This window comes from Callorhinus ursinus, unplaced genomic scaffold (assembly GCF_003265705.2).
Source record: "Callorhinus ursinus isolate GAN/ISIS: 27379988/994484 unplaced genomic scaffold, GSC_fseal_2.0 scaffold83, whole genome shotgun sequence".
Lineage (NCBI taxonomy): Eukaryota > Metazoa > Chordata > Mammalia > Carnivora > Otariidae > Callorhinus > Callorhinus ursinus.
In genome coordinates this window covers 1,301,248-1,329,233 of record NW_027397145.1, presented here as the reverse complement: position 1 = coordinate 1,329,233, position 27,986 = coordinate 1,301,248, and the positions used below count along the sequence as shown (strand labels likewise).

General features: G+C 43.3%; 1 protein-coding gene across 4 annotated transcripts; it reads right to left on the bottom strand.

Moving 5' to 3' along the window:
* On the bottom strand, window positions 1–27,982 carry DNAJC18 (DnaJ heat shock protein family (Hsp40) member C18). 4 transcript variants are annotated; one of them, XM_025852135.2, is made up of 9 exons: window positions 27,826–27,982; window positions 24,960–25,046; window positions 23,092–23,278; window positions 14,734–14,879; window positions 12,173–12,358; window positions 10,590–10,699; window positions 9,494–9,603; window positions 7,170–7,342; window positions 1–2,361 (listed from the first exon to the last, which is right to left on the bottom strand). In XM_025852135.2, exons 2-9 carry the CDS (start codon window positions 24,997–24,999, stop codon window positions 2,237–2,239), a joined length of 1,077 nt encoding a protein of 358 aa, XP_025707920.1. In that variant the 5' UTR covers window positions 25,000–25,046; window positions 27,826–27,982; the 3' UTR covers window positions 1–2,236. The 4 variants fall into 4 exon arrangements, with proteins under 4 accessions (XP_025707920.1, XP_073743905.1, XP_025707922.1 ...); XM_073887804.1 differs by having other exon boundaries at window positions 27,838–27,965; XM_025852137.2 differs by having other exon boundaries at window positions 27,914–27,935.
* Between the last annotated feature and the right edge of the window lie 4 nt (window positions 27,983–27,986).

Below are 27,986 nucleotides of genomic sequence, written 5' to 3'. Positions count from 1 at the left end.
AAAAGATGTAGGCAAGAGGAAGACGCTTATTTTACCACCATGCAGACAACTCATCTAAAATAGAACCCAGGAAATTAGGGTGTAGCCATATTCTGGACCGTGCCAAATAGATTAAACTATTCTTCAACAAAGGCAAATACCTTTCTGCTGAGGAAAGCCAGAGGTGGTGTAGTCTCTTAGGTGATAAACACAACAGTACCATCAGTGCTATGAAAACAGACAAGAGACCTGATGCTTAATGGAGTTAGTTTTACCTCTCTTTAGTGTCATCACAGGTAACTCATCTCTGCCATGAAATCTATGTCAAGTCAATTTAATCATGGCCCCTTTTTTTCTAGCAGAGACTGGAGCTGGGGAGGAGAGAGCTTTGATTTGTGTGTGTATAGGGAATCTTTCCATAAGCCTGTTTGGCTCACAGGCATATTTTATAGTGTAAATCCCCTCAGCTACTCAGAAAGGATCAAGGACGTCCCCCAAACCAGGAAGATAGACCTAGTTGAGCAGCAAAATCTGGCTATCTCTGGAGCTGCTCCCCTCCCCACAGCGGAGCAGGTGTCCCCTACCAGCCACCAAAGATCCACTCTTCACCTCTGGACCCATCTCCTGACCCTGTGAAATGTCCGTGTTGAACCATGCTAGACATGTCTGCCTAAATCAAGGCTGTGCCTCTGAAAGGACAAACTCTACTTTGGAAATCAGTTTTGATATAGGAACTTTCCTTCCCTCCTGAAGAAAACATGGAGTGTAGACTACAGTCACCTATTGATCTTCCAGGTTCTGACTCATGATGATCTAGGCAGTTCAACCCTGGAAGTTCACCTAGAGGAGAGGGCCCAGAACCACGGGGCCTAGGCAGTAACTTACATCTTCCTTGTCACCAGTGGGAAGGGCCGCCTGCTTTTGAGGGACCTCTTGTGTTGTATACAGAATTGTTATAGAGAGGGTCTTGCTTCCTCAAGGCCAGGGAGGAAGGTGTCTGGAAGTGAACGCAGGACTGCCATAAAAAGGATACAGGGTCCCAGGGTCAGCCTACCACCTCGCTCTGCCATTACCAGCTGTATGACTGGGTCAGCCATTCATCCTCTCTGGGCCAATGTTCTCTTTCATAAACAAAGGGATAACATGTCTCCTTCACAGAGTTGTGAGGAGGCTAAAATAAGAAAATATATGTGAGAGCTCCTGCTTCATACTAGGCACTCAATAAATGTTGACAAATGAAAAGGCATCTCATGTCACAAGCTATGGGGCCCTGGGGTAAAGACAGGGACGGCTGGGACCAACACCGACCTCCAAAGCAATGGAAAGAGGGTCTTTCCCCTCCAGCTCTAGGCTTGAGCAACCAGCCTGGGTGGTCAGCAATACCTGCTCTTCGGCCTGACCACTGTCCTTCTGTGGGGTGCAGGGACTCCGGTCAAGTGTGAGGCTGCAAGAGGAAATGGCAAAAAACCACCCATATTCTCCGGTTCTGTGACGGACTGGGGAACCTGCATTGAGAAGCTGAGACTCAGTCTTGCGTTTTACCTTCATCCCCGGGTCCCTGCTTTCTGCTGCTGGGCTGTCCATGGAACTGTTTCTTTTACCCAGTGGCTTTTACTTTCCAGACCCTCTACAAGAGAAAGGGTTAAGGAAGTAAAAGAAACTCAAATCAGGCAGTTTGCTAATGCCAGTAACTCTGAACAGAGATAGGTAAATGGAAAACTACTGACTGTAATAATAGTTTACATCTCTCCACATTTCCCTTAGAAAATGCGAAGTTGGGCAGGCACCTGTTCCAAGGGCTGAATGCCGGGGGCCACGATGACTCACAGGAAGGGAGAGGTATCATTCTTGGTGTACACTGTAAACAACTAATATGAAGCTGCTTTGGCCATGCCTAGGAATGACTGGGTATCGAGACTTAACTGAAGAAGGGAAGGAGGAAGACAATGTGCATCTGCCCTGGGATGCCTGAACTACAATCCTAGAGGCAGGGTAGGCAAGGAGCAGGGGGGCTGCATCAAATGCTTGGCCTTTAATTCAATTCAGATGAACGGTTCGTGGCCCCTGGAGCCAATCTCCAGGAAGGCTTCTGTGATGACAAGTCTGGCTCCATGCTCAAGTGCCTTCAGCTCTGCCCACCAAAGTTAGCAACTTGTAAAATGTTCGTCATTTCCTAATTTTGTATTATAAAATGGAATTAGGAACATAAATAGTAACAAGTAGCAAAACCCCAACCCTGTGTAGGACTAGCATCCTCTCAGCCACCTCTGCGCAGGCCAATAAGTTTGGAAAGTTTTTCACAGTTTTCAAGTTTCAGCGACTCTGCCTTCTGTTTCAGTCGTTCATCTCTGTATAATCCTGCCAAATTTGTCAATTCCGACTCTGAAAGATAAAAGAGGTAACCAATTCATCAAGAGAGTTGAGCTCCTTTGTTTTGTTTCAATATTTCTGGAATCAAAGCTCCTTTTACTTTCATGCTTTTTCTTTTAATTATATTTAAGAAACGCTTACTCATTTATTCGAGAAACGCGAATCCGGCAGCTACGCTACACCAGGTGCCGAGGATTAAAGGCCACCTGTGGTCCCGGAGTCCTACAGTATCCATGCTCTATTATAAAAGCACTGGGCTTAGTTCTTATCAATAGAACATTTGGCACCAGTCTTAGGAAACGTGCACGTGTGCAGTAAGAGGAGACTCCGTTTCACGGCCTTCGTACGGATGGCTTTCAGATGGCAGTTGGGAGAGAGTGGAGCCCAATCGCCTGTTCCTGTCATCTGAAACAAAGACAGCTGCTCCATTCTGTCCCCTGCGTTGCTGGATCATAACTCAGACATGCTAACTGACACAGAGCCTCCCTCCGGTGGGCATGCCTTCTATAGAAGGCCAGGCTGCTGGCCGCTTTCTTCATTCCCTCACCACATGTGGGGTCCCTAACTCAAAGGCCAAAGGCAGCTGGGCTCTTTGAAAAGTGAAATCATCTGGATCCGGTGACCTTTGTCTCCTTGACTAAATGAATTTCATTTTCTCTTCATGGTGGAGAAGGTCATTCTATTTTTAACCAGAATATAATCTCTGCTGTCTTTGCCGATGCAACGGCGGTTTGGCTGCCTCTAGTTTTCATTCTTTTGTCAAGTTTCAGAGACATTCTTAGGAAGGAAAGCCTGAAAAGCACCCCCCAGAGACGTGTTGTGTATTAACAGGATGGCACGCTTGGATGGGCCGTGTGGCTTCTGAAAGCCTCCAACAGCAGGCAGCTCCTCGGTGTTTAAAGGACCATACTTGTGAAAATGCTATTTTAATCATTTTGAAATATGTCTATCCATTCTTAATCATCCTGCCAACAGATTTTGTTTTTCTTGCTGGAACGAGAGGCACCTGTCTGATTAATCAGCAAACTGACTGGAAACAGGAATTAATACTTAGCCAGGGGGAACAATGGGCATTGGTTTCTGAATAAGTTTCTATCAACACAAAACGCTGTCTGGCATTTCTGCTCACAATGATTCTATTTACACCAAGTAAGGCCCAAAGTGCAGATTAAGTGCAGGACTCCAGGGTGAGGGGTGGCCATGCATGAAAACCCTCCCTCTACAATGGAGGCTCAGAGCCCGGGCCCTAGCCCAGCAGTGGCTTGGCAAGCGGCGTGGCTCCTGGGCCCCAGAACAATGTGCTCTCACCCGCTTATGCGGGTGCCCACGCTGCCTGCTTGCCGGGGCTTTGCCTTGGCACCGTCATCCTTGCAGGCGATGCGGCTTCCTGGAGGACCGGGTGCCACACCCAAATGAAAGCCCCCCCCCCCCCCGTCCGCCCCGGGGCGTGCCCACCGCACCAACTCCATTTCCCTGGCTTCTCTGGCGTGTGGGAAACCTGTTCAGGAGGCCTCTATGCCTTTGGTCCTCTGGAGTCACTGTTATGCCCGCATATGGAACAGATTCTGTGGCTTTGCTTTTCCTTCAACGATTTCCTTAGGTTTTTTTGTTTGCTGAGCTTATCTCAATGCCTCATTGCCTGACATCTCATTCTAGAAAGAATTAAGGGCTAGTGATTCTTACTGTTTTCTACATTGAAGTCCACTCTAACAAGCTGATGAAGGATTAGATGGATGCTTTTCTCAAAATGTCACTAGCTTTACATAAAGTTCATTAAAACCAAGTTTCCATGCTCCAGGGGTTGAGACCCCTGCTCCAGATCAATGACTTTGCAACAGTGCCAGTGTTTCAAGGAACCACGTCCCAAATGCCCACCACCATGCTTGGAGAAACTTCTCTCCAGACTGCCAGTGAATGCTTTTGCCCTTCCATGAGTAAAAGGTCAGCTCAATTAATATGTTACTTTTGATACATTTTGACTGTTAATACTCAGTGACTTCTAAGTAAAAAAAAGAGAAAAAATCCTTGGAAGGGGCATCAAGACAACAGCTTTTTTTTTTTTTCTTCTTTACCAAATGTTTCCCTTGCCCCTTGTGATAAATGGACAGAGCATTGAGCCTTCCAGGCAAACAGACTCAGGCAAATTGCTAAAGAAACAAGTCCCAAAGCCCCTCCAAAGAACCCTCTGCACTCTTGTGGTCTGGAAGACCGCAGAGGATCCCAGCCACCCTCGGGATCCAGCTCCATGAGACAGAACTACATCCAGTCTAGCCAGGTCACGCAAGGCCTGGACTCCAGCAGGAACCAAGCGCTTACTATATGCCAGACACCAGGCTAAGCATTATACCCATACCCTCTTCTATAGCCCGTATGGCGTCTCTAGGAGGAAGTGCGTCTTATCCCCGTTTCAAAGCCTGAGCTTCTACCCACGGTGCTGCCCTGGTCCAAGGCATGGAAAAAGTGCTCCTCGGCCGGGCAGGGCCAGGATCTCAGCTCAGCTCTGCCAGGCTGGGCGGCAGATCCTGCCTGTTACTTTTGTCCATCCCAGCCCGGTGGCCACTTCCCCTGGCATTGGGTTGATTATCTAGATGCAGCTGTGGAGGAGTAAACAGGGCAATCAGTGTTCATAGTAGGGGATTACTCACAGAAGTTCACTCAGATTAAGCATTCTAAGGGAAAACAGAGAAGAGAAATGAACAAAAGATTAAAAAAGACAATGGCTAACTTTGCTAAAAACAGTTTCCATTCGGTATTTTGCCAAGAGTGAACTTTGTTCTCAAGTGGGTTTATTTTTACAACCTCCAAGTGCTAAATTTAACCTTGGCGGCACTTGCTGCTGGATCTGGAGGGCACATGCTGCTCATTCTCAAATGGCATTTGGGTTGTGGAGAGAGTCTGGACAACCACCCTTAAATGCCAGAAATAGATTTTTAAGGGGTGTGTGCGGATAACCCCCTCTTTGGAACTTGTGGGTACATGCATCATGCTTACCCATTGGATTTTTATTTATACCTAGAGAGTACCAAAGTCCTGAAACTAGGCCTCATGAATATGGGGAGAAGCCTAAAAGCCATTTTAGATGTAATCTTTACCGTGAGCTCTTTGCATAGTTCCAGCTAGGGAGTGTATGTGGGTGTGTGTGTGTTTGAAGAATGTGAAATGCAGATTTTCATCCAGTTCTTGCAGAAAGCAACAAATTCAAAACCCTCCCAGGGTTGAATACAATGGGGACTTTTAGGACACACACTGTGGCCTTCACCTGATTTAGATCTGTGTATAAAATGCCTTTCTGTCCAAAGCCTTTTCTTGCTCCAAAATTCTTTCCTGATCTTTGAAACTCGCAACAACTAGTTTAACATGAAGTAGGGTACTTCCTGACCTCCTCAGTTTTTTTCAGCATTTATTTTTCAATAAATTTTAAAAAGCAACTTCCTCCTGCTTAATTTCCCCTTACGTCTCAGAATCATTGCCCATCAAGCTCCTAATGCACCTGAGAGTGGAGGTGGGCTCTGCCCTACAGAAGTAGAGGGCAGAGACAAGGTCCCTAGGGGCTAGGGTAAGGATGCTAACCCTGCTCTGTGATTTTTAATCCGCACACATTTTCATTATTTTCCAGGCCTGAGAATCCTCTCTTCCAAGGACATTTGTTGAGCACCTGTTCCGGAGCAAGGACGGTGCGAGGGGCCTGGGACACAAGATTGGTAAGACATGGCTGTTACCGTCAGAGGCCCACAGTCTGGCAGGGAGACTGACACGTACCTACAGCGCATGAATGCTGAGAGCAGTACTGTGTTAGCAGCACGGACCAGGTGTTTTAAGAACACATAGGAAGGACAGATTAACGTGGGGGTGGGGTTGGGCTGCATGATGGGTCAGCAAGGGCTTAGCAGCACTGTGACTGAAGAGCTAATCTTATCAGGCACTGGTAGACATTTAATGATATCCAGTTACACCATTTAAAAAATGAGTTCGTTTGCTTTTTAAAAATTAAAGCCACATTTTATAAGATACAGTTAAGGTTGTGTGTATGTGCCCCCCCGCCCCCCGCACAGGTGTGCATACGTGTGTGTATGTGTAGAATTCAACTGGGATGAAAAGTGAACCTGCTGGCTGAGAGGCAGGGCTACCCTTGCTACCAGCACTCCCCATTAATACTCAACTGGAGTTGTAAGCCAACGGGTGGATACTGACACCCCCATTGTCTCCAGAGAGGGAACAGAGTGGAAGGCCTGCTCAAACCCACCCTTATTGAAGGGGCAGACCCAGAGGTAGGGTCACTTTTGATCTAGGTGGCCCCAGCCAGCTAGCACTGACTTTTGGTCTGGCTCAAAAAATTAGGCTGGATCAATCAGATTTTCCCATAGGGAATGTGGAATTATGAAACTGGACCAATCCAGCTAGAAAGGGGCCAATAACTAGTGGGGTTGTGGGAGCTGGGAGAGCGATGGGGAGGGTAGCAACCAAAACCAACCAGGGCAAAACCAGGTTATGAAGGAGGAAAGCTTGAAGAAGCAAAGGAAGGCAATTGGCAGAGAGGAGAGTGGGGCAGATGGGCAGAGAGAAGCAGACACTCAGAGACAGACAGATGGATAGGCAACTAATGCTGCCTGCCTGAGTTCCTCAGGTTTCCAAATTCTGGCCACATGTATCCTGACGATGAACTTCACTTTTTTGGTGGTGTCCCAAATGGGTCTCTGTCCTGTCTCTGATCACATAAACACGTGCTACTCAAACAAGGAGAGAGGAGGGATTGGGAAGCTGGGCATGCCTCAGGTTGGAAGCATGACCACCAGTTAAAGTCCCTTTTTAGAACATCTTACTTTGTTGTTTCTCCTTCCAACAGCTTGTCTGGACGTAATCAATGTAATCCTTCTCTATCGTCTTCTCCAGGTCACGGAGAGATGCTCCTCTGTAGGCCTTCTCAAAGTTTTTATCCACAAAGTAAGGCACCTGCAGGTTCTGCGTTTCTCTAGAGATGGTGTAGCCCAAGGTCCTGGGACAAGGAGAGGGAGGCTCAGGTAAGCTGGTTATATTTGACAATCTCACTCTTAGCACTGACTGCACAGATATCATGACCATAATCCCCTCTTCATAGGGCAGATGCAAGTACCACTGTCTAATACTCCTAACATTTATTATTTCTGTAGCAACTGTAATGTCATCATTATGTGAGTGTATTCATATTGTGAATTCAGCCTCAGTATAGTTACTTTATTCTCTTCAAGGATTTACCTCTCTTATATTGCTTTCTGTGCTAAAAGTTGAGTGCTGAATGCTTTTTTTAGTATACGTGCTGCCGAAGTGAGCACGAGTGCTGAATGCTTAAAAAAATGTTGTACATTGTGTAGGACCTAGCATAGTACCTGGCACAGACCAGGCTATTGGTAAACGTTGAGCAAATGAACTGATCATTACAGTCACAAATAACCAGATAGCTTACACCAACCTAGCATCAATTTTTAAGACAGGAGAGAAAGTACTTCACACACAGCTGCTAAGTGAGAACTGCAAAAACCTCAGACAAAAGATTTCAGTGATGCTTCTGCACCACCTCTCTGTGGGTCTAATATTTCCAATGGTATGTGGTGCTCAGAAACATCAGTAGGTCTGGGTTAACTAAATACTAACCAAAAGGAAGTATAGAAAGAAGCTCAAATTCAAGTTAAAACAATGTGACAGCAATGTGCAAAATCCAGGCTAGTTTTATTCAAACTAGACAAATTCCATCTCAACTGTAGTTAATATTTTCCCAGCTTTCCCCTTTGATCTCTCTACTTAAGCATCGTGCTGGATGTCTAAGGGTTCAGGCCATGACTGCTCCCACCTCCATCTGGGAAGGTGTTAGCAGGGCTGGTTCCTCTCTGCCCCACTAGCTGGGCAAAAAAGGAGGGAGAAGTAGCAAATGGAGAAACACAGGAAGTCGGGAAATAGAGGGAATCAGGCCAGAGTGACCTGATAGTAAAAACCCCTCTCTGAGACTGAGCTTCCTTCTCTGTAAAATGAAGATACTGATCTAGAATACAGTCTTCAGTCTACAGTGATTGCTAGCAAAGACTCTTCCTGTTATGTACTGCCCCATGGGTTCCACATTTTCTAAGGTTTTTTTTATTTTTTTAAAGATTTTATTTTTAAGTAACCTCTACACCCAATGTGGGGCTTGAACTCAGAACCCCGAGATTAAGAGCTGCATGCTCTACGGACTGAGCCAGCCAGGTCCCCCATTTTGTAAGGTTTTTGTCTGCTAAACCATAATGAGTAATGACTCATTTCTCATCTAACTTAAAATAATTAATCCAGTGGGATGCCTGGGTGGCTCAGTTGTTTAAGTGTTGGACTCCTGATTTCAGCTCACGTCTGGATCTCAGGGTGGTGAGTTCAAGCCCCATGTTGGGCTCCATGCTGGGTGTGGAGCCTACTTAAAAAAAAAAAATTAATCCAATGATCCTCAGACTATGAACCAGAGTTATTTGGAGAGCTTATTAAAACTCAGATCGCTAGTTCTCATCCTCAGAGTTTCTGATTCAATATGTATGGTGTGAGGCTTAAGAATTTGCATTTCTAACATGTTGCCAGTTGCTCTAGATGATGCTGGTCTGGGGACCGAACTATGAAAACTGAACTAATTGAAATAATTAATTGAAGAAATAAAGAAATTCCTATCATAGCTCATAGCAAAGAAATGTGATACTATGGTTTGACTGTGCAGCCTCATCATGAATAAATGTCCCATTCTTCCAATTACTTAAATTGAAAGTAATCACTGGATCTCAGATACTATGTTCCCAACCCGGAGGAGTCCAGTGATCCGATCACAAGCTCAACAGGGTCCATTCTAAAGCTAACAGGATGATAAGGATTTAATCTGAAACTGGTTAGCCTATTCATCCTTCAGAAACCAGTTGCTGCTGTTCTGTGGCTGACCGGATGATGTCGCTGTGGAGCAAAATAATCCGTGGCCCGAGCACACAGGAACCGCCTACAGTAATTTTGAGTCTCTGCACTATATTACTATCCTGCTGTTCCTTTAAACAAAAAAAATCCGTGTTTTCTACAAAGGCGAAATGAAATGTTAGCAGTACCAGCAAAATGTTCAAGTCTTTTACCCTCCAAATTGTTAAGAAAGATTTATAAATATTTGACTTACGATTTATAGAATAGACTGTATGGGGGATTAGCTGCTAGCAGCTGAGTAATGACAGATATAATCACAATCACAAGAACTGGAAGTAACTGAATAAATGCAGAATACGTGGTCTGAAAAAGAAAAAATATTTGGCGTAAGTGTTCTTCATCAATATAACGCTTACAGAAAACAGGATAGTTTTCCCAAAGAAAATTCAAATTACTGCAATATATTGCACAAAGCCCAAAGCTTTCCTAGGAAGACTGTTCTCTCTGCGGAGAAGACTGAAGGAGACCCACCCACAACCTGTATTGACAACACCCAGTAATTCTCATGCAGCCCCCTTTTCTAAGACCAATGAAGCAGACACTTCTGGGTGAGTCTGCCCAGACTGTGACTCCCATGGGGCCACGTTAGTGTTATGCAGCTCTGTCGCCTTGGCCACAGCTGAATGGACTGGGAGACATCTAACCCTAGCAGGGGTAATCACTTCTCCCTCCCAGGAGTTTGGAACTGAGACTCATCATACTGTTCACTGCTGGGCAGTCACTTGAAGAAAGGACATGTACTCTTAGGCAGTGTGGATGGGCTATCTGTAAGAGGAAGCAGAACAAGCTAGGCTGCTTAGAGAGAATAAAGCAGATGCAGAGAGGCAGGAAAGGTGGAGACAATCTGGCCACAAAGAGTCATGGAAAGATAGCTGCATGGGTGCCTGACTGTACCTTAGTTTCTGGTTCCCATCTGTCCTGAGGCCCATGTGCGCTTCCTGCCCTTGAGCTTCATGAGACCCCCTAGATCCCTTACTTTAAACTCCCTTTAGTTCTGAATATTTTGAAGGGGGTTCCTATTTTCTGCAGGGAAGAAAACCTCGGTCAAGACAGCCCCACAGGGGAACTGATTTCCTGGAACAACCACCGAAGAACGGGTGGGGAAGGAGGTACCATTCTGGCCTATTTGGGCCAGTGGTCCACCCCTTCCTACCACTACCTCTGCTTTCCTAAAACACCTTTTAACAACATGACTCAAGTTGAACTTCCAAAACCTGATCGTAGACGCCGTAAAAGTCCGCTCAGTACAAGTGTGGATGAGCAGTAGTTGGGCTGTCTGCCCTTGGTACCTGAGGTTTCTCTGCTTCTTCTTCCTTCCGCGTCTGCGTCCGCTCACGTCGGTGCCGCCGGCGGTAATAGTGGTTATCATCGGTCACATGTGAAAACATATGAATGTTTCCTGGGAAAGAAAGAAAAACTTAGCATGGGATATGGCAAACACTCCTTCCTTGCTTTTTCCAAGCTCCTTGCTCCCAGCTAGGTTCTCCGATGGCCGAGTATTGTCCCATTTTACTCAGCAGAAAAAGAAAACAGTAGGTAAACCAAGTGAACCAGGTGTAAATGGAATGTGCTTAGTTCTCCTGCTTTTATTTAAATAGTCCTTTGGAACTAGTGAGTGAGAGAACCCCAAAAGTCTAGTAAAGAAAGAGCATTTGGGCCATGAATCCTGTCTGACACGCTCTTTTCTGCTTCCTTGCCCAGTATCAGATTATGTCACTAGTGTCTTCCTTCCTCCCTTCCTTCCTTTCTTTCGTCCTTTCCTTCCTCCCTTCCTTTCCTTCTTACTTTCTTCCTTCCTTTCTCTCTTCCTTCCTTCCTTCTTTCCTCCCTTCCTTCCTTCTCTCTCTCTCTTTCTTTCTTTCCTCCACACCCAGCATGGAGTCCAACATGGCGCCTGAACTCAGAATCCTGAGATCAAGACCTGAGCTGAGATCAAGAGTTGAATGCCCAACTGACTAAGCCACCCAGGCATCCCAACACTAGTATCTTTAACAGCAATTCATAAAATTCAGTTTACTTCCTGGGCATTTAATTACCCCAACATCAGGGGCGCTTGGGTGGCTCAGTTGTTAAGTGTCTGCCTTCGGCTCAGGTCATGATCCCAGGGTCCCGGGATCAAGCCCCGCATCGGGCTCCCTGCTCTGTGAGAAGCCTGCTTCTCCCTCTCCCACTCCCCCTGCTTGTGTTCCCTCTCTCTCTGTCAAATAAATAAATAAAATCTAAAAAAAAAAAAATAATTACTCCAACATCGAACTCTCTGGAGGTAGTTTTCTAACTTTTATCTTTATATAGCTGCTACTTTGCAATAATGATAATAGGCATCTTACTACTTATTTATAAAGCACTTAAAAATATCTAATCCTCACAGCAGCCCTGTGAGGTAGATATTATCAGTCCCATTTCTCAGGTGAGGAAACAGGATCAGAGAGACCAAGTGATTTGGTTAAAATCATGCACAGTTGGAGGCTGGAGACTTGCCTCAAACCCCAGCTCATGTGATTCCAAATACTTTCTTTTTTTTAAGATTTTATTTATTTGATAGAGAGAGAGAGAGAGAGCAGAAGGAGAGGGAGCGGCAGTCAAGGGAGAGGGAGAAACAGGCTTCCCGCAGAGCAGGGAGCCTGATGCAGGGCTCAATCCCAGGACCCCGGGATCATGGCCCAAGTCAAAGGCAGACACTTAACTGATTGAGCCACCCAGGCGCCCTGATTCCAAATTCTTCCTCTTTCTACCATACCATGGTCCCTCTATTCAGATCCTCAAAGAGGAGCTAGCTGAGATACAGAAATATATATATGTATATATATATACATATATATGTGTGTGTGTATATATATATTTTTTTTTTCAGCTATAATTTTGAAATACTCACCTGTAGGAAAATGTCCTCCAAAGAAGACATTGAATAGCTCTTCTGGAGTGATGTCAGCTTCGAAGTCCCTGTAATAATTATAAGGTCTGCCTCGAGGGGCAGTGAAAGTCACTGGTTCATCTCCATATTCATCATAGCGGAGTCGCTTGTCAGGATTGCTCAGGACTGCAAAGGCATTTCCTATTGCTGCAACCAAAACCAAAAAGTATCTGAGGACACAGTTTTTGCCGTAGCTAAGGGTGATGCAAGAAGTAGCAATGAAGAGCCCAGAGCTGTTGGCTGCTGGATGACCTCACAGGGGCCTAAGAAAAGGTGCTTGGACCTAGAAAGTTCACCAGAGTTCTTGCCCTTGACATTTTCCGTGATCTAGTTTGATAAGCCAGAAGCAATACTGGACTCAAGATGAACTAAGAACTACTGCTTTCATTCATCAAAAATGTGTCCTTATTTCCCTTGAGAGCAACGGTTCATACATAAGCAGTGGTATTCTAACTTGAAGTCAGAAACAATCTCCTAAATAAAATAATCAGTAAAATCAATTGCTTGGCTAAAAGCAAAGTCCTCACTAATCACAGTCATGTTTCAGCTTACTTTAGAAAGTAGGCTTTAGAAATTAAGAAACCTATCTCCAGTGTCTCAATGACAGATCAAAGACTGGATAGATTACACATGCTTACTATCACCTCTTCTCCCTATGCACAAATGTGCAAATGTCCAATTAAAATTCATTTAAATATGCAATCAGTGCCCCTAATCAAAGAAACCTTGAAAAGAAATCTTTAAGACATCCCCATTCCCTGCCTCTAATTCAGCCAACACTATGAGAAACACAGTCAGAAAGAGCATTTCTTTATGATTCTTCTAGCGAGGGAATTATATTAAATATTTACAGCAATATAACAGCTAAGTAGAAACAACAAACAAAAAAGGCTAAATAGGGGGTGCCTGGGTGGCTCAGTCGTTAAGCGTCTGCCTTCGGCTCAGGTCATGATCCCAGGGTCCTGGGATCGAGCCCTTCATCGGGCTCCCTGCTCCTCGGGGAGCCTGCTTCTCCCTCTCCCACTCCCCCTGCTTGTGTTCCCTCTCTCGCTGTGTCTCTCTCTGTCAAATAAATAAATCTTAAAAAAAAAAAAAGTCTAAATAGTTGCTTCAACATCACATCCCTTGAAATCTGGCCAATTTCTTATAGAAATGGCATTAGTCTGTGAGATACTTTATGTGAAGGTGTAAAGAGAATGTGGGTTATCTAGTGGTTTCCTTGTAGAAACTGTGGGGAGAACAAGATTCACAATGGCACATCAACAAAGGGAGATTATCTTTTGAGGTAAACGTTGACTTTTAAAATTTTTTTACTCTTTCTTTAGAAGAATTCCAAATCTACAGAAAATTTGAAAAAATAGTAAATAAATACATATATACCCTCTATTTGATTCATCAACTGTTAGTATTTGCCACATTGCTTCCCTCAACTCTCCATACATACATAAATACATGCATACATGTAGTATGTATACATTTCTTTTGCTGAACCATTTGAAAGTAGGCTGCACATATTATGGCACGTCATCCCTAAATATTTCAGCATCTATCTCCTAGAAGAATCTCCTACGTGATCACAGTACCATTATCATAGCTAAGAAAATTAACTTCAACCCATGCAATTCATGCGAGGTTCATGTATTTGCTTTTATATCCTTTTAGTTTCTTTTCCTCTAGAATAGTCACCTGCCTTTTCTGCTTTTCATTATATTGACTTTTTTGAAGAGCAGGTCAGTGTTTTTTGTAGAATGTCCCATATTTTGATGGTTTCCTCATTATTAGATTCAGGTTGAACATTTTGGCAAGAATACCACACAGGGGGCACCTGGGTGGCTCAGTTGGTTAAGTGACTGCCTTCAGCTCAGGTCATGATCCTGGAGTCCCGGGATCGAGTCCCGCATCGGGCTCCCTGCTCAGCAGGGAGTCTGCTTCTCCCTCTGACCCTCCCCGCTCTCATGCTGTCTCTCTCTATCTCATTCTCTCTCTCAAATAAATAAAATCTTAAAAAAAAAAAAAGAATACCACACAGGTGCCATATCATATAATGTGAGGTGGGTCCAGTATTGGTGACGATAAGTTGGATCACTGGGTTAAAGTGGTGACAGCTAGATATCTCCATTATAAAGCAATTTTTCCCCTTTGAAATCAGTAGGTATTCTGGGGGATGATGCTCTGACAATCATGTGAATATCCTATTCAGCAAAAACCTGTCACCCGGCAGTTTTAGCATCCACTGATAATTCTTGCCCGAATCAAAGGTTTCCTTGGAGGTGAAGCTCTTAAGTAAGATTTTTATTTATGTCTCACATCTAAAAAGGTACCATTACAGAGAAATCAAATATTTTTTTTCCCCAAAGAAATTAAGGTAAGTGAATGAAGACGAGAGGGAGCTATGCTGATCATCACTATTTAAGAGGTATGGCAGAAAAGAAAGGCCCTACTTGTGGCCGTAGAAAACGATTATAGGGGAGGCTGAAAACAACTTGACAAGGGCAGAACTAAACATTAATTCAGGATCAGACCTTTGAAAGCATCAGTTGCTCCAGGAGCACAATTCTTGTCAGGGTGAAATTTCAGGGCGAGTTTTCGGTAAGCTTTCTTAAGCTCTTCATCACTGGCATTTCGAGAAACTCCCAGAATTTCATAGTAATTTCTGCATTTCTTGATCCTAAAAACACACACCAGAAACATATATGTCTACAAAGGCCCCTTTTGTATGATTAACTGTAAAATAGTATGTTTACATTTTACATTTACATCTGATCCTCCAATCTGTGAGCCCCAAAACAAACCTAAAAGAAAACTGGTGAACACATTCATGAAATTTTCAAATTGATTAACAAGGTCCTCCTCCCACCGAGAGCTTAATGCTTTCAAAGTATTTTTACATCCAATATTTTATTCTTCCTGTATCCCTACAAGTGGGTAGAACAGACATGCTGGTCCTTATATCAAGGTGCAGGCTAAGCCCCTGAGAGTTCAACCACAGGACGGCAAAGTCAGAAGAAACACCTAATCACTCTAGTGATTTCTCTCTCTTTTTCCTTAAGGCTGCCTTTCAAAACTTTGTTTTAAAAAGTTAATATAGGGGGGTGGGAGGGATGGGGTGGCTGGGTGATAGACATTGGGCAGGGTATGTGCTATGGTGAGTGCTGTGAATTGTGCAAGACTGTTGAATCACAGATCTGTACTTCTGAAACAAATAATGCAATATATGTTAAGAAAAAAAAAAAAAGAAGAAGATAGCAGGAGGGGAAGAATGAAGGGGAGTAAGTCGGAGGGGGAGATGAACCATGACAGACAATGGACTCTGAAAAACAAACTGAGGGTTCTAGAGGGGAGGGGGGTGGGGGGATGGGTTAGCCTGGTGATGGGTATTAAAGAGGGCACATTCTGCGTGGAGCACTGGGTGTTATGCACAAACAATGAATCATGGAACACTACATCAAAAACTAATGATGTACTGTATGGTGATTAACATAATAAAAAATTTTTAAAAAAGTTAATATAGGGGTGCCTGGGTGGCTCAGTCCTTAAGTGTCTGCCTTCAGCTCAGGTCATGATCCCAGGGTCCTGGGATCGAGCCCCGCATCGGCTCCCTGCTCTGCGGAAAGCCTGCTTCTCCCTCTCCTACTCCCCCTGCTTGTGTTCCCTCTCTCACTGTGTCTCTCTCTGTCAAATAAATAAATAAAATTTTTTTTAAAAAAAGTTAATATATACACACACGGTAGAAGATAAATATCTAACAGTACTAAACTGTATACAGTAAAAAAACTTCCTGCTTCCCTATTCCCTGCCCCCGATCTCCCACCCTAAGGACAACCACCGTTAGTGTTCTGTGAATCCTGTGTCTATGTATAGACACCTCTCCATTTTTTTTTTTTAACCTAGGAGCATATTGTAATCACCTTTATACATCCTTTTTTTCTTTAAACCAAAAGTTTATTTTAGAGATGGATTGATAACATATAGAAATGAGTACAGGATAAAAGTTTAGACTAGAGTGGCAGTTCTGAACTTTTTGATCTCAGAAGTTTCTTATACTCTTAAAAATTACTTAAATCCCCAGAAGAGTTTTTGTTCATGTGAGTTATAGCTATCAATATTTACCGTACTAGAAATGAAAACAAGAAATTTTAAAACAGAGTGATGATATACTATATATCAGGTAGCTTCTCAAAAATTCCACTCTACTGTCATGAGAGAATGAGAGTGAAAAAGGCAAATAGTGTGTTTGTACTATTATGAAAATTGTTTTAAACTTGCAGACCCCCAAGGGTTTTGGGGTTCCCAAGCTACACTCTGAGAAATGTTGTACTAGAGCATGAACTCGGGAGTCAAAATGCCTTGGTTGGGATCTTATCTTGCTGTGTAATTAACCTCTGTGCCCTAAGTGTTATCTTCTGAAATGGGCTAATAATTTGAACTATATTTCACAAGCTGATATCATTTAAATGAAGTATTCATCAAAGTGCTTGATAGCATGTGACACCCCATAAATATTGGCTATTATATATCTATGTCATTCTTTTCAAAAGCTGCATTGCTTTTATGGATTATATTTATTGCATTTTATGGATTATATGTATCCTCTACTGATAGGCACTTACAGAATATCTCCAGTCTTTTGCAACTACACAATCCAGTTAGGCAGAGAGAGGCCCAGAGTCTTGCTCAAGAGTTCAAAGTAAGTCAGTAACACAGGCTGGACTATAAAGCAGGGTCTGGAATGTCAGTCATGGTCCTTCCCCAAGAGCTGCCCATGGGGGTCCTTTGGCTCCCCAGCCCAGTTTCCAATCTCTGCTTCCCTGGCAGATACTCCTCTGCCTCTTTCTCTCTTTTGTATAAATTTGTTATTTGTTTAATAACATATTTCTTGAGCTACAATTCACATATCACAAAGTTCACTCTTTTAAAATGCACAATTCACTGATTTTTTACAAAGTATATTCACAGAGTTGTGCACCCATATCACTATCTAATTCCGGAACATCTTCACTACACCAGAAAGAAACCCCAAACTCATTGGCAGTCATTCCTCATTTTACTTCGCAACCCCTGGCAACCAATAATGTACTTTCTGTCTCTATAAATTTGCCATTCTGGACATTTCATATAAAGGACTTTTGTGTCTGGCTTCTTTGACTAGCACAACGCTCAAGGTTCATTCATGTTGTAGTATGTATCAGTACTTCGTTCCTTCTCTTACCAAGAAGTATTCATTGTATGGCTATTCCCCATTTTGTTTATCGATTCATCAGTTAATGGATATGCAGGTTGTTTCCATTTGGGGGTTATTATGGGCAATTCTGTATGAATGTTCATGTACAAGTTTTTGTGTGGAAGTATGTTCTTATTTCTCTTGGTATTTACCTAGGAGTGGACTGCTAGGTCAGGTGCTATGTTTAACCTTCTGAGGAACTGGCATTGTATTTTCCAACCTGGCCACACTGTTTTCCATTCCTACAAGCAATATATAAGTGTTCCCATTTCTCCACATTCTTATCAATACTTGCTATTGTCCATCTTTTTGATTACTGCCTTCCTAGTGGGTGTGAGGTGGTGTGGTATCTCACTGTGGCTTTGGTTTGTATTTCCCTAATGACTCATGATACTGAGCAACTTTTCATGTGCCTATTGGCCATTTGTAGATTATTTTTTTAAGTATATTTTTTAAACATTTGTATATATTCTTCGGAGGAATGCCTATCAGATCCTTTGCCCATTTTTCAGTTGGGCCATTTGTCTTTTTATTGTTGAGTTGTAAGAGTATTTTATATGTTCTAGATATAAGTCCCTTATCAGGGACTTTCAAACATAATTTGAAACATTTTCTCCTGTACTGTGAATTGATTTTTCACTTTCTTGATGGTATCTTTTGAATACAAAAGCTTTAAATTTTCATGAAATTCAATTACCTATTTTTTTCTTTTGTCATTTGTGCTTTGGGTGTCATGTCATGGAAGAGGTACATTTATGTTTTCTTCTAAGTTTTATAGCTGTAGCTCTTACATTTAGGCCTTACTTTAGGTCCTTGAGTTAACTTTGGTGTTTGTGTGAGAAAGGAGTCCAAGTGCATTGTTTTGCATGTGGGTATCCAGTTGTCCCAACACATGTATTAAAGACAATTCTTTCCCCTATTAAATTGCCTTGGCACTCTTTCTTTTCTTTTCTTTTTTTAAAGTAAGCTCTACACCCAATGTAAGGATTGAACTCATGACCCCAAGATCAAGAGTTGCATGCTCCACTGACTGAGCCAGCCAGGTACCCCTGCTTTGGCCCTCTTGTCAAAAAAATCTGTTGAGGGCGCCTAGGTGGCTCAGTTGGTTAAGCAACTGCCTTCAGCTCAGGTCATGATCCCGGGGTCCTAGAATTGAGTCCCGCATTGGGCTCCCTGCTCAGCAGGGAGTCTGCTTCTCCCTCTGACCCTCCCCCCTCTCATGCTCTCTCTCTCTCTCATTCTTTCTCTCTCAAATAAAATCTTTAAAAAAAAAATCAGTTGACTGGGGATGTCTGGGTGGCTTGGTTGGTGGATGTCTGACTTTTTTTTTAAAGATTTTATTTATTTTGGGGGGAGGGGCAGAGAGAGGGAGAGAGAGAGAGAGAGAGGAAGAAAAGCAGACTCTGCGCTAAGTGCGGAGCCCGATGCCAGGCTGGATCTCAGGACCCTGAGATCAAGACCTGAGCCAAGATCAAGAGTCAGACACCCTGGGATGTATGGGTGGCTCAGTCTGTTAAGTGTCTGACTCTTAGTTTTGGCTCAGGTCATGATCTCAGGGTCCTGAGTTCAAGCCCATGCTGGGTGTGGAGCCTACATTAAAAAAAAAAAAATCAATTGACCATAAATATAAAGGCTTACTTCTGGACTCTCAAGTCTATTCCATTGATCTACATGTCTATCCTATGCTAGTCTACATCATAACTGTAACTTTGTAATAAGTTTTCAAACTGGGAAATGTGAGTCCTCCAACTTTGTTCTTTTTCAAGACTGTTCTGGTTATTCTGGGTCCCTTGTATTACCATATGAATTTTAGGACTGGATTGTCAGTTTCTTCAAAAAAGGCAGCGAGGGATTTGATAGGGATATGTTGAATCTATTGATTGGAGTAGTATTACCATATTTCCAATATTAACCCTTAATAAAATAAGCCTTTCCAATATTTAGCTCCATGAACATAGGCAATCTTCCCATTTATTTACACCTTTTTTAATTTCCTTAAATGAAGTTTGTAGTTTTCAGTGTACATCTTGTTAAATTTATTCCTAAGCATTTTATACTTTTTATACATTTATACATTTTATACTTTTTTGATGGTGTTATAAATGAAATTATTTTCTTTTCCATTTTTGGATTGTTCATTGCTACAGTACAGAAAAACAATGATTTTTGTGTACTGATCTTGTATTTTTCAACTTTGTTGAACTCAATTATTCTTTTTTTTTTTAAGGTTTTATTTATTCATTTGAGAAAGAGAGAACGAGCTCAAGTTGGGGGAGGCAGAGGGAGAAGCAGACCCCCTAATCAGCAGGGAGCCCAACGCGGGGATCGATTCCAGGACCCTGGGATCATGACTTGAGCTGAAGGCAGATGCCCAACCGAGCCACCCAAGTGCCCCTCGTTTATTAGTTCTAACTGTGTGTGTGTATGTGTGTGTGTTCCTTAGGATTTTCTTTCTTTTTTTTAAGTAAAGATTTTATTTATTTGTTTGAGAGAGACAGCACACTAGTCAGGGGGAGCGGCAGGCAGAGGGAGAAGCAGGTTTCCCGCTGAGCAGAGAGCCTGTCCTGGGGCTCGATCCCAGGACCGCGGGATAACGACCCGAGCGGAAGGTAGACGTTTAACTGACTGACCCACCCAGGTGCCCCTATTCCTTAGGATTTTCTATATTATATCATATCATCTATGAATACAGTTTTACTTCTTTCCAATCTGGATGAATTCTTTTTGTTTTGTTTTGTTTTAATTTTTTCAGTTTTTTAAAAGATTTACTTATTTATTTTATTTTATTTATTTTTTATTTTTTAAAGATTTTATTTCTTTGACAGAGAGAGAGAGCATTAGCAGGGGGAGCAGCAGGCAGGGGGAGAGGGAGAAGCAGGCTGCCCGCTGAGAGGAGAGCCAGATATGGGGCTCTGTCCTAGGACCCTGAGACCATGACCCAAGCTGAGGGCAGAGGCTTAACTGACTGAGCCACCCAAGCGCCCCATTACTTTTTTAGAGAGAGCGTGAACACACATAAGTGGGTGGGGGAAGATCAGAGGGAGAGGGAGAGAATCTCAAGCAGACTACCTACTGCGTGTGGAGCCTGAACATGGAGCTGGACCTTTCGACCCTGAGATCATAACCTGAGCCGAAACCAAGAGTCTGAAGCTCAATTGACTGAGCCACCCAGGCACCCCCAATCTGGATGACTTCTGTATTTCTTTTTCTTGCCTAAATGCCCTGGCTTGAAACTCTAGTGGCTAGAGTAAACATACTTGTCTTTTTCTTGACCTTGGAAAGCATCCAGTTGTTCACCATTAAGTATGACGATGTTAGCTGTGGGTTTTTTGTAGATGGCCTTTATCAGCTGAGGAGGTTCTCTTCTACTCCTATTGTGTTAAGTATTGTTATCACGAAACAGTGTTGGATTTTGTCAAATGCTTTTTCTGTACTTATTAAAATGATCATGTGGCCTTGTGCTTTATTCTATTAATATGGTGTATCACACTGATTAATTTTCATGTGTTAAACAACCTTGCATTCCTGGGATAAATACCACTTGGTCAAGGTATATAATCTTTTTTTTTAAAGATTTATTCATTTTTTTTTATTTGAGAAAGAGAGAGGGCACATAACTGGGGGGAGCGGCAGAGGGAGGAGGAGAGGAGCAGACTCCCCGCTGAGCACAGAGCCAGATGCAGGGCTCCGTCTCATGGACCCAAGATCATGACTTGAGCCAAAACCAAGAGTCAGAAGCTTAACCAACTGAGCCACCCAGGTGCCCCAAGGTATATAATCCTTTTCATATGTTTTTATATGTTGCTAGAATCTATATCCATAAGGGATATTGATTGATAGTTTAGTTTTCTTATGTCTTTGTCTGGTTTTAGTTGTAGTGTAATATTAGCCCCATAGAATGAGTTGGGAAGTGCTCCCCTCTCTTGTATTTTCTGTAATAGTTTATGAAGGATTAGTTAATTCTTCTTCAAATGTTTGGTAGAATTTACCAGTGAAGGCTTCTGGGCCTAGGTTTTTCTTTGTGGGAAATTTTTTAAAATTTTTTATTTTATTTAAATTCAATTAGTTAACATGTAGTATGTTAACAGTTTCAGAGATAGTTCAGTGATTTATCATTTGCATATAACACCCAGTGCTCATTACATCCTTAATGCCTGTCACCCAGTTACCCCATCCCTCCACCCCCCCACCCAGCAACCCTGTTTGTTTCCTATAGTTAAAAGTTTCTTATGGTTTGTCTCTCTCTCTAATTTTGTCTTATTTTATTTTTCCCTCCCTCCCCCTATGATCCTCTGTTTTGTTTCTTAATTCCACATATGAGTGAAATCATATAATTGTCCCTCTCTGATTGGCTATTTCGCTTAGCATGATACCCTCTAATTCCATCCGCATCGTTGCAAATGGCAAGATTTCGGTTTTTTTGATGTCTGAGTAATATTCCATTTTATGTGTGTGTGTATCTTCTTTATCCATTCATCTGTCAGTGTACATCTGCACTCTTTCCATAGTTTGGCGATTGTGGACATTGCTGCTATAAACATTGGGGTGCAGGTGCCCCTTCGGATCACTGTTTGTATCCTTCGGGTAAATACCTAGTAGTGCCACTGCTGGGTCACAGGGTAAAATTTTTTTATTATTAATTCAATCTCTGTATTTGTGGTAGGTCTGTATGATCTTCTAGTTTGTACATTTCTACAAATTTGTCTGTTTCATCTAGGTTATCTAATTTGTTGGCGTACAATTGTTCATAGTATCCTTTTAAAATCTTTATTATCATTGTAAGATTGGTAGTGATGTCCCCTCTTTTATTTCTGATTTTAGTTATTTGAATCTTCTCTCTTTTTCTTGGTTAGCCTAGCTAAGGGTTTGTCAATTTTGTTATTTTCAAAAAGCCAACTTTTGGTTTTGTTGATTTTCTGTTGTTTTTCTAACCTCGATTTCATTTATTTCCACTCTATATTATTTCCTTCATTCTGCTTGCTTGGATTTAGTGTACTCTTTTTGCTCTTCTTTTTCTGGTTTGTTAAGGTGGAAGATTAGGTTACTGATCTGAGATTTTTAAATATATATATATAAACATTTACAGCTATAAATGTCCTTCTATGTATTGCTTTAGCTGCATCCTATATATTTTGGTATGTTGTGTTTTCATTTTCATTCATCTCAAAGTATTTTCTAATTTTTCGTATGATTTCTTCTGTGACCTATTTGTTATTTCAGGAATATATTGTTTAATTTTCACATATTTGTGAATTTCCTAAACTTGCTTCTGTTGTCGATATCAGAGAACATACATTGTATGATTTTAATCCTTTTAAATTTATTGACACTTGTTTTGCGGCCTAACATCTGATCTATCCTGGAGAATGTTTCATGTATATTGAGAAGAATGTGTATTCTGCTGTTGTTGGCTAGACTGTTGTATATAGATGTCTGTTTCGTCTAGTTGGTTTTCCCTGCCTCTCCGACATAGAAGCAGTAAAGTTACCTCAGATTACACCCTAACACTCCACTCCCACCTAGTCTTGCCTCTGAAGCCAAGAAGCTGTTGTGCTTCCATAATAATAATAAAAGTACCAATAACAGTCAATGTTTATGTAACACATTCTGCCAGGAACTCTACATTAAAATCACTCATTGAATCCCACCACAGACTCACCTTTGTACCCCAAGCAGCTGTTCCTCAGTGTAAGTGGCACTTCCCTCACCCTGTCGGGTTGGATTCCACTCATGCTCAGACTTCTTTTCCTTTTGCATTTTCATGCAATTACAGCACCCACAGGGATCATGACTTTCAGGAGGTCTATCTTCTGGGTATTTGTTTCTTCTAACTGCATCAATGTAAGCTGCAAAGCAATAGCCCCTCCGTTAGGCCTCAGTCTGATCTGCAATTAACTTTGCTACCTGCCCTCACTATCGGAGAGGCTGCTTGTGGCCATGAGTGTGAAGGCCAAACTACTGACATCATACTGACTTTTAAGCATCCATATAAAATTGAATGAACGTCTTCCTTGAGAAAACAATATAGTAAATACGGAGGCAACCATGAAAAACTTATAATGCTAGAAACATGAAGCATAATAATGTCCACCATACCTACAGTGGTCATTCAGCAAATAATTCTGAATCAGAGCCAGAGAAGGGGCTTAAGAGGCATCTCCTCAGTACCTTGCCTTTCAAAAGGTGTCCACCTTTAGTGCAGTGCAGGGAGAAGCCTATTTTTCTGTGATCCATGGTCAGAAGTCACACTGCTCATAAAATAATTTGTTGTTGTTGTTGTTGCCATGCTTCCCACCACTAAGATTTAAAGTAGGGGTGAGTTCAGTTCTTTTAAACTAGCAGTTACAGAACAACACACTTGGCTAGATATATGGGTAAGACCTACTTCTGACCACAAAGGGGTTATAGTTTAAAGGGAGAAGATTCGATTCATCATAACACCTGGAGAATGTAAAGAAGGCCACAGCAATCCAGTCAAGGAAGGCAGAAGACTCAGGTCCTGTCTGGAGGATCCGGAAGAGGCTTTAAAAATGTCTCTCTCCTGCCTAAAATCCCTTAGTGACTACCCACTCCTCCTTGTCCAAATTTCTTATAGGCTCAGCCTGCCTCTGCAGCCTCCTCCCTCACCACGAGCTCTTTTGCAGCCTATGCTCTAGACACACCAAATGCCTTTCAGATCAGCAATGCTTTCTTTTTTCTCTGTGCCTTTGCACATGCTGTTCCCTCTGCTTGCAACATTCTTCCTCTAGGTCATCCTGACTAACTCCAAGGCATCCTTCATGTCATCATATGTCACACTTTCTTCCTGAGGCCTCCTTTGACACCCAGGCTGTCACTGTGCTTCCCAAACCTAAGACCTTGCTGTGTAGCTCAGGACTTAGTGACTCTGTTTCGTAATTGTCTGTCTACCTGTCGAACTCCCTCAGTGGATTGTGAGTTTTGTGATCTCAGGGGCCCAAGTCTGTCAGATCCCTGCTGCACGATCAGCATAATGCAGGGTACATAACAGGTATTGAATCAATACTCTTTGCTTGACTGCAGGATGGAAAAGGCCGGTCTATCGGTCCTGATGTGGGCTGGCAGGAACAGGACCAAACGGAGATTGAGAGTCAGACGGCCTACTTGGGCGGAGCGAGGATAGGGGCCGGAAAAGCAAGCTGTGGGAATCCGCATCACCCTGCTGACCTCCCAGCCACCCTGGAACAGGCGGGACCTGACCACCGCGGGCCCTAAGCTGGGCACGGGCCGAGACGGGGCAGGGCTGGAGGCCGGAGGCAAAAAAGTCATCACGGGTGACTCTGGGCTCCTAGCTGGTTCCTTAGCTTGAGCCAGCGCTCCTGATTTTCAGATCCCGGCCCCTGCCGTGGGCGGTCCCCCACCTAATTCGGAACCCTACTCAGGCTCAGCATCTCTTCATAGGCCTCCATCCCTCACCTCAGGCCCAGGGTCTCAGGCCTCAGTAATCTCAAGGAGCCCCATTCCTCTCCCAACTCTGCCCTGTCCCACCCTCCGGCAAGGACCTGGTACCTTCGGTCCAGCGCTCCCCGCTGCCCAGAGTCGCAGCCATATCGGTTCCCAATCAGCAGGTCTGCGGAGCCTCCCCAGCGCCCGAGGCTGAAAGGGACGGGGCAAGAAGCGCGGGGCATGCTGGTCATTGTAGTCCAACTCATAGGAGCCGTGGGACATTGGACTACAACTCCCGGCAGGCTCCGCGCAAGGGGCTGTAGGAGTTGTAGGGGCGTGTGGGGCTCGACCCTTGGAAGCGAGGTCTGTGGAGGTTTGTTGCAGCTGGTTGACTGCAGGGCGACTGCGGACCACACTTTTCCTCGTCTGTAGCGTGGGAATAGTGGCTTCGGCCTCACCTAACACTGGGGGCATTCAGGGAGGCGCTGTGAAGTCCTGCCTGGGAAAGGTTTTGCAAACTAGAGGATCACAGTATGACTATTCATCTCAAGGATGTCCTTTTTAAAATATATGCTAATGTCCGTTCTGTGCAAAGTGTATGTTTGGTCCTGGAGATTGAGAGACGGGTTTTGGGGATGCGAACCCAATCCTGAGATTTTAAGAACCAAGAAAACAGAAAAGTTAAGTAGATTTATGTAGAGGGCAATCTGGGTAGGCCCCTCTTCGTGCATTTGCTTTGGCACAGCATCATTCAAGGGACCTCTGGGGTTTAGGGGTAGAGAAGGAAGAAAGGGCCAGGTGTTGGAGCCAGCATTAAATCCCCTATCTTTGCTGTTCCTTATCCTTCATCCATCCCATCCTACTCCAGGGCACCTCTGAGACTTTTCCCTTCTGTTCCACCCCACTTGTTTCTGTGGCCCATTTGCTTGTTTTCTGAAGGCCCTACGAAATTAGTAAAAGGAAAGTAAAATATTCCTGCTTTTTCCCACTCAGGTCTGCATGGGGCCTAGCAAAGAATAAGAGCAATTCTCATAGTGCCTTACTGACTTGTGCCTGCGGGTGAATTGGGATGGCCAAAGATCAGGTTTCACAAGTGAAAAATGATCAATTCATTCCAAAACAAAAAATTACTTAGAATTCATTGAGATCTTACCTGGGAAGACCACATCAGTATGCCAACTATGATATCAAGCAGCAGCTACTTAGGCATTTGGGGTGGGACTGGGAGATGATCAGCAGGAGACACAAACTGATAGGGTAAAATCCTCCAGTTGAATGCAGTTCTATTCCTTCCCTGCTCTAGTTAGTGGTAGCTCTAGGATATATGAGCATCAGTATGCTAAGGAAGCCACTTGTGCTTTGTAGACAAGGGACCTGATCAGGGATATACATTAGGTGATTAAACTTAAGAAGGAAATTTATTTGGTTTTGAGAAACTAGACTGCTCTAAAATATGGACAGGGGAAGGTGGGGTATGCCTTAGAGTCTAGGGGCACAGGGCTAAGGTCTGGAGGTACTCAGAAATGTCAGTGCTATGAAGTGAGAGGTATCTGATTGATAGTGGGGGTGCTAGAGCACTGTGGGGAGTAATTGGATTGAGAAGGGGTACTGTGAATTATGGGGCTACTTAGGAGTAGAGTCCAGGTTCAAGAATGCTGAACAAGATTTGGGAAGCTGCAGTCTTTTGGAAATGTCTGGTACCTCAACAAACCTTTTCCATCGTCCTCTGAAACCTCACTCCCCACTTTTTTTCTACAAGACTCATTTAGTCCTAGATCAGTAAAAAATGGCTCAGCATGGCAACCTTGTCAGATATTGCCAGCAAACATACCCTTTAGCTCATTTACACCTGAATTAACACTACTAGATGAATGTTTCTATGACTGTAGCTCTAGGACTAACTTAGAACTCCAAACCTCAACATTTAGAATACTTCTGTGCCAGTTTTGGCTTAAGCACACCAACCAGTCAACAAAACAATTCCCACTATCAAATTCAGTCTCTGTGTTTGGTAAAAGAGGAAGCTGTGGGTTCAGAAGGTTCAGGATGGAGGTGCCCAGGGAAAGTAACTAGCAGGAGGAGGGAGGAAGCAACTGGGAAGGAAATAAGGGAAGAGAATTTGGAATCTCTGAGGTGGTTCTCAAGGAGAAGGACGTAGGTATAGAAAGAGGTTCAAAGAGGTGATAAAGGACGTCCACAAATCCAGAAGGAGACCGCTGAGCAGAGCCACATGATGTTGTCCAACAGATTCAAATAGAATTGATTAGTACTAGCTTGGCTTTAGGAAATTATATGCATGTACTAGGCCAAGGGGCCTGCAACGATCCTTCATCTGCTAAACCATTTCATTGACAGCTGGAGCCGGCCTCTGATTTCTATCAGTTTTCTCTACTTTTAGAAATATTTGTTGAACTGTAGTGAATTTTTGCTGGTATGATTGAGATACTGACCCATCTATCCCTTGAAGAAAGACACTGAGTAAATGTTCCCTCTGTCCAACTGGGCCTGTGTGCCTGAGCTGGTTTGTTGGTTGCCCTCCCATAAGATGGGGAAAGAAGCAAAAGAAGGACCCTTTATAGTAACCACCCCACCCCACCCCACCACCTGTTCCTGCTTTGGGGCCATCTAGTCCTGTGTTAGAATAGGGAGGAAGCTGTCTTGTAAATGGCCACCATCCTGTTGTCTAGACATCAAGGAAGAGATACTGTCTCAGGGAAGTTGCAGGGGCTGCAGAAGGCTGCACTCGGATTTCCTATCAGAGGTGGGTTCTTGTATTTGCATAAATAGTAGGATCCTCTAGCAGAACTCCTTCTAAGGCAGTTTGCTAGAGAATTAAGTGAATTCATCCTTGCCCCTTTCTCAAAGGAGAGCTATTTAGCAACAGGAGAACCAACCTGGCTAATGAAGAACTGCAATGTTGGTTTCTGGGTAAAAGCCATCCAATCTCATATTCGTACCAGTTCACACCCTTTCCCCCACATATAAATACCTTATGACTAACAGCTCATATCTGCAGGACATTGTCCAGAGTCAAGGGGAAGTTTGTGGCCTTAGAATGGAGACATCAACTGAGTTACCTAGAGTGAACCTCATGTTCTTGACCTAATTTGTCCAGTATGATAAGCAGCTGAATGAAGTGCCCATGGCAGC

What these genes read in the sequence shown, in the direction of transcription:
- DNAJC18 (XM_025852135.2), bottom strand. Translation starts at nt 24,999, where the DNA reads ATGGCTGCGACTCTGGGCAGCGGGGAGCGCTGGACCGAAG. An exon ending in CAGCTGCTTGGGGTACAAAG is followed by an intron (nt 14,880 to 23,091) that starts GTGAGTCTGTGG and finishes GTGTGTTTTTAG; the next exon opens with GATCAAGAAATGCAGAAATT. An exon ending in TGGAGGACATTTTCCTACAG is followed by an intron (nt 10,700 to 12,172) that starts GTGAGTATTTCA and finishes TTTCTTTCCCAG; the next exon opens with GAAACATTCATATGTTTTCA.